The sequence below is a fragment of the Pan troglodytes genome, chromosome 1, assembly GCF_028858775.2.
Source record: "Pan troglodytes isolate AG18354 chromosome 1, NHGRI_mPanTro3-v2.0_pri, whole genome shotgun sequence".
Classification (NCBI taxonomy): Eukaryota; Metazoa; Chordata; class Mammalia; order Primates; family Hominidae; genus Pan; species Pan troglodytes.
The window spans coordinates 17931501-17942888 of NC_072398.2; the positions used below are offsets into that span (position 1 = coordinate 17931501).

The following is an 11388-nucleotide window of genomic DNA, read 5'->3' on the forward strand; positions in this document are numbered from 1 at the left end:
AAGCTATGAAGAGGATCTGGGCGGGACCAAGCCCCAGGCTAGCAACACCTGCAATGCATCCATTTATCCACCTGTGGGCCTATGACCATACAAGCACCTGGGTGATATGACGTGGAGGGCTAGCGATCAGGAAGCTCCTGCCCACCAAATACCTTCATTTTGATGTCTTCAAATCACACAGCTATAACAGAACTTAAGTTTCCCTCCCAAACTGGTTCCCTCTTAAGTTCCCTATTTCAGTGAACGGCTTTATCATCCCTCTTTCTTTTCCTTCCATTCCTACAACCAACTGGTCATAAATGAAGTAGACCCCACCTCTCAAATCCCTTAAATCTCTCCATTTCTCTGTTTCTACAACCACTCCCTAGTCTAGGCAACTATGACTGCACAAAGGGATTATTCCAAGAGCATCACAAGCAGACTTCCTGCCTAGTTTTAGCAGAATGGTTTTTCTAAAACATTAGCCGATTGTGTCACACTGTATCTTGAAACCTTTCAACATCTTTGCACTGTGCTAGGATAAAATACAATCCAACATGGTTTACAAAGTCCTTCACAACATGACCCTCTTACCTCTCTAGGCTTATTTCTTATTATCATCCCTTCTTTGCTCTTTGGTCTCGTCATACTGAACTAGTTTCAGTACAGTGAAAGTAAACTTTTTGCAAAAGTTCTACAGGTGATTCTAAGGGGAAGCCAGTGTTGAGAACCACTGTTGTTAGCATCTAATTGATGAGGAAACTTGAATGCACTTAATGGAATAGGCTCAACCTATCTCCTACCAGAGAAAACTGATAGCTTCTCCAAGAGAAAAGTACAAGTCTTTTCATGGCTTCAGTCCTTAAAATAAGCCAGTGGCTCCCAAACTTTGCTATACTTTGGAATCACCTGATATTCCCTTCCCTGACATTTTTATTTAATTGGCATGGGGATGATATGGGGATTTTGAAAAGCTCCCTGGGTAATGCTAATGTGGAGGTTTGAAAACCACGGGAATAAGTTATTTGTTTGGCTTGAATACTCTTTCCCCACTTCACCTGCAAAATCTCTAATTATCTTTTAGGCCTCATTAAAAAAAATCACTTCCTTGACTCCCTACACCAAATGAGTTGCCCCTATAATTAATTAGCGCCCCTGCACACTGGGCTCCCACTAGCATGTCTCGTATCATATTTCACTTACGCCCAGACGACATATTTCACTTACGCTCAACTCGCTCACTGTTAGACCTCTAGTCTAGTGTCTAGCAAGAGGCTAACATACACGGATACAGTAATTATTTGATAAATGTGATGAATACAGCTCAGCCTAAAAGGATATATTAAAGATAGCAAAATAAGTTATAGAATTAAGAACTTGTTGACAATGAACAAATCTGGCCACGGTTGAAGAGGGAATCACTTACCTGTTTAATGACATAATGAATCTCCTCAGAATTGAGAACACTACATTTAATATCAATTGGTTTACATGGAGTAATTCCCTTATAGACAAGAGGTGTGTAGCATTTCATTGCAAATTTCAAGTCACTGACATGCCTCCTCTCTTCTAAAATATCTTCAAACTCATCCCACTTTTTGAGCTCCTTCTGTGGATAAGACAAGAAAGTAATGAGCACATATTGTAAAATAAATCAGGACAGATTAAAGACTACATTGGTAAGGTTTCATCTTTGACAAAATTTTACTCTATGACATGTGAACAGGAGCAGAGTGTTCTGACGTTAGATTTTCATATAGTAAAAAAAAGAGATGTAAAGAAAATTAGGATCAATAAATTGATACTGAGTTACCATAATATTTTATTATATTTCTGATTGCTATCATTGTCAGTATCTCTTTGGGAAATTTAATGAAGACAGCAAAGATGAGACACTAAGCCCTAGAGTAATCTGATCAACTTTACATAGTTTCACCTGCCACACTGATAAACCTGTTCCATTTGCCTCTACTTAGCTTTAAAAATTATATTAAAACAAACATTTGAAACCCAAATTATATAAAATAAAACCATATGGGTGCAAACAAAAGGAAAAATCATTCAAGAAACAAGCGCTCCAATAAAAGGTACTGTTGAGCAGTATATTGCTGTGATAACTTTCTTTTCTTCTTTTCGAGACAAGAGCTTATTCTCTTGCTCAGGCTGGAGTACAGTGCCACCATTATATAGCTCACTACAGCCTTGAACTCCTAAAGCAATCCTCCCTCCTGCCTCAGCCTCTCGAGTAGCTAGGATTACAAGTGCATACCACCAAGCCCAGTTAATTCTTAATTTTTTTTGTAGAGACAGAGTCTTGGCTGGGCGTGGTGGCTCATGCCTGTAATTCCAGCACTTTGGGAGGCTAATCTCAATCCTCCACACTTCAAGCAGGATTGCTTGAAGCTGGGCATTCAAGACCAGCCTGGGCAACATAGCAAGACCCCATCTCTACAAAATAAAATAATAATAATAATAAAGAGGTACAGTCTTGCTCTGTTGCCCAGGCTTGTCTCAAACTCCTGGCTCAAGCAATCCTCCCACCTTGGTCTCCCAAAGTGCTGGGATTACAGGTGTGAGCTATTGTGCCTGGCCTGTGACAAATTTTTTATTTCTTATTCAGCCCCTGCCATTCAGCTTCTATCCAACCAGCCCCTGAAACTGCTCTTTACATGTCTACCAATGACTTCTGATTTGTTAATTTTTTAAAAAGTACTTTTCTGATTACAAAAGTAGTAGTAATGATAATAATTAAAGCTAACATGTATAACTGCTTACAAAGAGTCAGGACACTTGTCATATGTGCTGACACTAAAGTGTTAGGCGCATTCTAAATGCTTTAGAGGCTTAGGCACCACTCTTCTATGAAAGCTCTCCCAGAGTCCCGAATGGAATCATTCATATTTTCCCTGTCACTTCTTTTCCCACTAACTACACCTATTATGGTATGTATCCCACAACACTGTAATTGTATGCATGTCTGTCTCCCTACTAAAATGAAATTATCTTGAAGCTAGGAAAGTTCATTTCCTCTTTGTATTTCCAACATCCGGTTTTACTTGGAATATAGCATAATTGGTCAGTAACTGAACCCCATAACTGAAAGATGAAATGTTGAGGTAATAGAAGAAAATACAGAATGTTAATTGAGACCACAATTTGGCATAAGAATATAAGTGGCAGCAAATAGCATTTATGAGGAGTTTATACAAGGGTGGCAGGTGAAACATACAAATATGAACATTTTTATGTCCATATATAGAGAGACTATATGAAGGAAAGGTCTTTTCACTGTTGGAGTTCTCATGTAAAGTTGCAATCCTTGTAATAAATACTCTTGCTTATAAGGCTGGAAAACCTTCTCAAATCCCACATTTCTCATTAATAAATATATAGTTGTATCAGTTTGAGCTCTGTAGACTGCAGCCAACTATGATTATATCATTTTAGGGCTTAAAAACAAGAACTTCCCATTTAGTGGTCCTGGGAGTGGAAGGAGAAAAGGATCAGAATCAGCTGGGAATATATGTATACACATATATAGTCATGCACTGTTTAACAACAGAGATACACTCTGAGAAATGCATTGGTAGGCAATTTCATCATTGTACAAACATCACAGAGTGTGTTTACACAAACTCAGATGGTATAGCCTACTACATACCTAGGCTATATATAGTATAGTGGTTAGCCTATTGCTCCTAGGCTACAAACCTGTACAGCATGTTACTGTACTGAATGCTATAAGTGATTGTAACACAATGGTACAAATTTACACATATAAACACAAAAAAGATACAGCAAAAATACGATATTATAATCTTATGGGACCACCATCATATACTGACTAAAACATTGTTATGCATCATGTGATTCTGTGTGTGTTTGTGTGTGTGTTTATACATATATATAGCTGACCCTTAAACAACACACATTTGAACTGCACAGGTCCACTTACATGAGGAGTTTTACATTTAAGTTTTTTTTTTTTTCAATAGAGACGGGGGTCTCGCTATGTTGCCCAAGCTGGTTTCAAACTCCTGAGCTCAAATTATCTTCCCACCTTGGCCTCCCAAAGCGCTGGATTACAGGCGTGAACCACCACGCCTGGCCTATATGAGGATTTTCTGCTTCTGCCACTCCTGAGAGGGCAAATCCAACCCCTCCTCTTCCTCCTCCTCCTCAGCCTACTCGATGTGAAGTGACGAGGATGAAGTGGATTAATGACCATCCACTCCCACTTGATGAATAGTAAATATATTTTCCTTATGATTTTCTTAGTAACATTTTCTTTTCTCTAGCATACTTTATTAAGAATACAGTACATAATACACATAACATATAAAATAAGCCTTAATGAATTGCTTATGTTATCAGCTAGGTCAACAGTAGGTTACTACTAATGAAATTTTTGGAGAGTCAAAAGTTATTTGTGAATTTTCGACTGTGCAGAGGGTTGGTGCCCCTAACTCCCACGTTGTTCAAAGGTCAACTGTACATATATAAACACAGACATGTATGGGAGTGAGGGAGTCTTCAGGATAAGAACCCCTAAGGGAAACTAGCAGGCATGTATACTTTGAAAAAGCTTGCCAAATACAATCATCTACAATCCTTCCGTGGTTCTGCTACTTGCAAGGTGGACTTACATCAAGTCCACCTGTCTTAGCATATGACCCCAGGCTCTTCATGACCCCCACCTCCTGCCTCATGACCATTCTTCTTAATCCAATAGTCCAGCTATGCCAAGACCTGCAGTTCCCTAAACACACTATGTGTTCCCAGATCTCTGATTCAAGTTGCTCCCTCTACAGAATAGCATTCATTCTCAAATATCTGAATGCCTATGTGCTTGACACTGTGGTATGTGCTGAGGATATAGTGGTGATCAAGAGAGAGACAGTCTCTTTTATGAAGAACAAGGTGGATGGTGGTACCAGTTATTGAGAGGGGCATTTACAAATGCTCCTTCCGCACTGTTCACCTGGGAAATATTTAGCCATCAACCAGAGCTTGTGTTTACCTCTTTTGTGTCCCATATTCTGGTTCTCCCCTTTACCTAGATTGAACAGGTCATCCTTTCCTTTCAGTCTTTACTGAACCCTCAATAATCGGATTTTCAAGATGGTCTCTAAAACACTTCATTAAACTCGTATTTGGTGCCTCCCTTACAAGACTGTGAACTTCTTATCTGGTAGATAAGGTGTCCTATACATTTCTGTACTCCCAGTTTCTAGTATGAACTCAAGCCACTGTAGAATGAAAAAATAAATTACAGAATGAAGTCACTTTTTGAACCCTATCGATGATGGCTCCTCAGTATTCACAGGATAAGGCTCAAATCTCCCCATTCTGGCCCTTACCCGATGTCGAATCCAGTGGTTTTTTTTTGTTTGTTTGTTTGTTTTTTGAGATGGAGTCTCTCTCTGTTGCCCAGGCTGGAGTGCAGTGGCATGATCTCAGCTCACTGCAAGCTCCGCCTCCCGGGTTCATGCCATTCTCCTGCCTCAGCCTGCCGAGCGGCTGGGACTACAGGCGCCCGCCACCATGCCCGGCTAATTTTTTGTATTTTTAGTAGAGACGAGGTTTCACCGTGTTAGCCAGGATGGTCTCGATCTCCTGACCTCGTGATCCACCTGCCTCGGCCTCCCAAAGTGCTGGGATTACAGGCGTGAGCCACCGTGCCCGGCCGAATCCAGTGGTTTTAAACTCAGGCTGCATATTAAAATAACCTGTGGGCACTTCAAAATAAATACTGATATCCAGGTTCCACCTGTAGAGATTTCTGATTAATTTGGTCTGTGAGTGCTGCTCAGCTGTCCGAATTCTTTTAAAAAATACTCCAAGTGATTCCTACGTGCAGCTAGGGTTGAGTGTTCCTCCTCATTAATTGGCCTTCCCTATACCATGCTTGAGAAGTTTTTACTATCATTAAGTAAGTAAATTTACATGGCTACTCACTCAGGAACATAACACAAAGAAGAACCCAAGTAAGCCTTAGGGGAACTATCTCTCCCCCATCTTACTTAGTAGAGCAGGCCTCTCCCTATTGCTAGTGAAATAGGCCTTTCTTATACCTCCCTTTTAACTGCTCTGGAGGATCCACTCATTCAACAGATAGTGACTGAGAGCTCACAGTGTACCAGGCACTGTTTTACAGGCTGTGAATACAGCATGAACAAGGCAGGCGGGGACTGCACTGAGAGCCTACATGTCCTTATGGAAAGACAGACAACAAATAAACAAGGTAAATTCATTTAGTGATACCACCAGTAGTATGTTGGTCAATGTTTAACCATTTAACGCTTGATATGGGAGAGCTCTGAGTTATAGCATTTGTCAATTTTTGTGGGATATACGCTCCCACCAGGGCAGATTTAAAGCTACCAATCTGACCCCAGCAAACGCAAAGCTGGGGAGAAACAAGCAGTAGCACACAGTTATACAGGATCTCCACCTTCCAGCACGATAGACAAATAATCTCAAGAGCACAGGTAATAGTATAATAATGAGAAAATGCTAAGTTATCAGTATTTATTACCTTTTTTAAAAACAGGATTTAATCGTAAATTTATATAATTTAATATTTAATTTTTTTTTTTTGAGACAGAGTTTCACTCTTGTTGCCCAGGCTGGAGTGCAATGGCGCGATCTCGGCTCACTGCAACTTCCACCTCCCGGGTTCAAGCGATTCTCCTGCCTCAGCCTCCCGAGTAGCTGGGATTACAGGCATGTGCCACCATGCCCAGCTAATTTTGTGTTTTTAGTAGAGACGGGGTTTCTCCATGTTGGTCAGGCTGGTCGTGAGCTCCCGACCTCAGGTGATCCGCCTGCTTTGGCCTCCCAAAGTGCTGGGATTACAGGCGTGAGCCACAGCGCCCGGCTATTTAATTTTTAATAATGGCTGTGTTTTAAGAATGGGCTCACAAACTTCATGAAAATTTAACAATCAGCTCTTGCAAGCCAATAGAAGACTGCTGTAGCACACCACTGGAAAGAGAATACAAGGAGAATAAAGCTGGGGTCAGGGCATGGTGGCTCACTCTGTAATCCCAGTGATTTGGGAGGCCAAGGCAAGAGGATCAATCGTTTGAGACCAGAAGTTTGAGACCAGGTTGGCAACATAGTGAGGCCCTGTCTCTACACAAAATAAAAAAAAAATCAGTCAGGCGTGGTGGTATGCGCCTACAGTCCTAGCTACTAGGAGGCTGAGGAGGGAGGATCACTTGAGCTCAAGAGTTGGAGGTCACAGTGAGCTATGACTGTGCCACTGCACTCCACTCTAGGTGACAGAGCGAGATCCTGGCTCTAAAAATAATTAATTAAACAGCCAAAAATTAACAACAACAAAAAAGAAAATTAGGCAACTAATGAGGAAAATGAGGAATAGTGATTGGAGAGCTGTTTTAGATTCAATGGTTGTGGAAGGCCTCTCTGAGGAAGTGATATTTGAGTTGGGACCTCAATAATACAAAGAGCCAGCAATAAAACTTCTGAGAAAACATAGCATGCCACACAGAAGGGACTATGAGCATTCGAGGGAAGAGCATGTTTACTGTCTGAGAAACAGAAGGCCAGGGTGGCTAAAGCCCAGTGAACAAGAAGATTAGTAAAGTCAGAGCAATAGCAGTTAAGAGATCATGTACAGTCTTGTGGGACACTGTAAGGCATCTGCATCTTTCACTTGGACTTTAACAGGAAGTCATCATCTGGATTATGGCACACCAGTGGTTACCCATCCTCAGTCTTCTTTTCATTCTAGGGTCTCACTGAATGATTTCAGGCTCACCGATGGCTACAGATACAACCTACTTGCTGAAAAATCTATACATTTAGGCCAGACCCCCTCTCTTGCTCTGGCACCATATTTCTAACCCTACTTGGATCTCTTCCAAACACCATGGAATGTATCTGGCCCATAACATGATAATCCACAAGTTAAAAATCATTATATTTCTCTCTTACATCACAAACTGAACACACCCCAAACTGAATTCTATTACACTGACCAAACCTGCTCCTCTCCCCATATTTCTTATCAATGAAAGGCATCATCATCTGCCCAGTTGCCAAATCATAGAAACCCAACAGTGAACTTCAGACTATGCTATTTTCCTTAGCCACCACATTCAAATGGTTCCAAAGGATGATGATTTACTGTCCTAAATATCACATAAATTCATCAATTTCCCTTCTTCCCGGGCTCACTGTTACTGCTTCATTACTTCTCTGGATTACTGCAATAGCATTCTAACTGATCTCCACTTTTATGCATCAGATTCCCTCCCCAACCTGATTCTCTTCCTACAGTCTCTACTTAGGCAAAACAGGTTACCTATACAGATAATCACACCAGAAACCTATAGTCTTCTCAGACTTTCAAAAATATAAATGTACTTTGGAAGGCCAAGGCAGGTGGATCACTTGAGACCGGGAGTTCGACACCAGCCTGGCCAACATGGTGAAACCACGACTCTACTAAAAATACAAAAATTAGCCGGGTGTGTTGGCAGGCAACTGTAATCCCAGCTACTTGGGATGCTGAGACAGGAGAATCTCTTGAACCCTGGAGGTGGAGGTTGCAGTGAGCCAAGATCGTGCCATTACACTCCAGCCTGGGTGACAGAGTGAGACATCATGTCAAAAGAAAAAATACATATACACATATATATTCATATATATGTGTATGTGTATACACACACACATATATGTAAGATTAAGATCTCCCGTAAAGTTAAGATTTTATCCCTAAGGATATGTAAACACAACACATAAAATTTCTTTAGGAAATATCTGCCTACTTCCTTACTTTGTCTCTCATGTCTCCTTTCTTCCACCCAAATCTAACTAACTAATTCTAACCCCAAATATGCAAGGGAGTCGTTTTTTTACATCAATGTCTAGGACAGTTTTCCTCTCCCTCATCTGCCATTCACAGCTCAAAAACTCAGCTCAGGCCAGGTGCAGTGGCTCATGCCTGTAATTCCAGCACTTTGGGAGGTGAGTAGATCACTTGAGGTCAGGAGTTCAAGACCGGCCTGGCCAACACGGTGAGACCTTGTCTTTACTAAAAATACAAACATTAGCAGGGCGGGGTGGCGTGTGCCTAAAATCCCAGCTACTCGGGAGGCTGAGGCAGGAGAATCGCTTGAGCCCCGGAGATGGAGGTTGCAGTGAACCAAGATCGAGCCACTGTTCTCCAGCCTGGCAACAGAGCAAGGCTGTCTCCAAAACAAAACAAAAACAAAAACAAAAACAAAAAAAGGAAGATCAGCTTAGATATCACCTTTTCTTAGAAACCTTCTCCAAGTTCCCAAACTGGTCAGGTGCCCCTTCTTGTCTCTCCCACAACACGCTGTGCATGCTTCAATCGTTGCCCTTACCATACTTAACTGTAATTGTTTGTTTACTTTTATGACTTTTTGTGCCCTTAAAGGCACAGCCTGCATCTGTAACTTCTATATCTTGGAAACTGAGAATAATGAGTAGGATACTGTATATATTCCTAATGTTTGCTGCAATCAGCAGTATCTTCTATGCTTCTAAAGTGCTACTTTTAGATCAGAGTATTACACAATAGCAGCGTAGCTGGGGAAATAAAAACAGCCTGAAGTCCTAAGAAAAAGTAAGGTTACCGTGGAAGTAAAGGTTATCCAGTCACAAAACAGTAGTGAGAACTACCAGTAAAGAGAGGGTTGCTGTCCAGCATCAGGACTACAGAATGCTCAGATACAACTGCCATAGTTTTTCACATGAAAAAGTGGACTCAAGTCTTATTAAAGAACCGTTGGTAAAGGGGAAGTAAAACAAACAAACAAACAAACAAACAAAACCAACTCCTTCCTTTAATGTACAAAAGGAAAATTCCAGCCAATTCACAAACCAGTTGGGAGCTTAAAAAGCTACATGTTAAAAGCTGGATCTGCACAGCAACCCTCTTCCCTTCGTGCCTGCTCTGGAGTAGCAGAGTCAGAAAACAAAGTTGATATCCACCACAGAACTGTGGGGAAGATAAGATCAATGAAGAGATATATTTAAATAATAAGCCTTATAGGCAGTTAGCAATCAGAAACCGAAAGGTCTTGATAGAGAGGGAACAGAAGTTTCTCCATGTTCCAAAGAATATTGGTGTCTCAATTTGAAGGAACCCATATATTCTCTTTCAAAACTGGGGTGTTTATCTTGCTCTGCTGTGTTATCCCTGTTTTGACCTTTCTGCACAAATGAACACTACATTTAAGCCAAAATTGGACAGTAATCACCAGTATATGCTAATATGCTTTTAAAATGAATTCTTTCATTTCCTCCTAAAGTAGCTAAAAACTAATTTAGTGGTTAAAAACAACAAGAAACAAACAAAAACCAAACCAGTTGCCCCAGGACTGTGCAATCCTGAAGGCTATAAAGCTTCCATCTCATAATTTCTTCATGAAAATCGTGGGTGACCAACATCTGCCAGCAAAAAAGACCCGTTAAAACCAAGAGAGAAAGAGGGAGTTGGAGGAAAAAAAGACTAGCGGGAGAGAAGCTGGGTGGCGCTGGCTGTCCTCCAAAATGATTTGTGGAAAAGGTACAATAATGACTGGAAGACAAGAACAGGCAATAAAAATGTCTGGAAGTTCTAAATTTTCCTAAAGTGTTTAAAACTCTATTCCCACATACAAGCCAAGTGCTTTACTCCCAGGAATATAACAGCAGCACAGGGCGGGGTGCGGAGCCACAGGCTATCTCAGGACGGGTCAAACCCGCAGGTTTCTCAGGTTTGCCCAAAAGGTAGCTCGACATGCCCTCGCTAGAGATGGGGAGACTCCAATTCTCATCCCTCATTCTCGTGTCCAGGAGCTTTCTGAAGGCCCAGGGCCTGATAGAAAGAAAGAGAAGGAACAAGTGGAAAGGAACCAAAGGAACCATAATCCGTAGAAACTTCCAAAAGCATGCACACACAGACACACAGCGATACACTGTTGTCCTGGAAACCAATCCAACCAACTAACCCCTCCTCGGGAGCCTAGGGGCCAGCTCTTTTGGGCAAGGGTGGTGGGCCGGAGGAATAGGGACTGGGAGAAAGGGGTACTATCTCGCGCGGCTCCGCTCTGGGCCTCTTTTCCCTGGGCGCCTACCGAGTAGAGGAGCACGACAGCGCTGGGACTGGTTGGGCCAACGGAGAAATAAGAGTTAGATGAACTGGAAGACTCCATGGTGCGGCTGCCTTCCCGGGCGGGGTCTGGGATTCTCTGCTAAGCAGTGGTGGTGCTGCTGCTGGGGGCGGTTCTTTCGCTCAGGACGGCCCTACTTCGCCTAGGGCGGCGGCACCCTCTGCAGCCGCTACACAGGATCCCGGGCGCCGCCATCTCAGCCAGGACGGAAGCCACGCAGGGCCCTGCAGCGCATGCGCGCAGTCGCGGAACCCGG

At 42.1% G+C, this 11388-nt stretch overlaps 1 protein-coding gene across 1 annotated transcript in view; it reads right to left on the reverse strand.

Moving 5' to 3' along the window:
• The window catches only part of GNPAT (glyceronephosphate O-acyltransferase), a 36527-nt gene extending 25179 nt beyond the window's left edge, over nucleotides 1-11348 (reverse strand). Inside the window, exons 1-2 of the mRNA XM_001151001.4 lie at nucleotides 11097-11348; nucleotides 1406-1588 (exon numbers count right to left, since the gene is read on the reverse strand). Coding sequence (XP_001151001.1) covers nucleotides 1406-1588; nucleotides 11097-11174 — 261 coding nt within the window. The 5' untranslated portion in view covers nucleotides 11175-11348. The remainder of the gene's footprint in view (nucleotides 1-1405; nucleotides 1589-11096) is intronic.
• Between the last annotated feature and the right edge of the window lie 40 nt (nucleotides 11349-11388).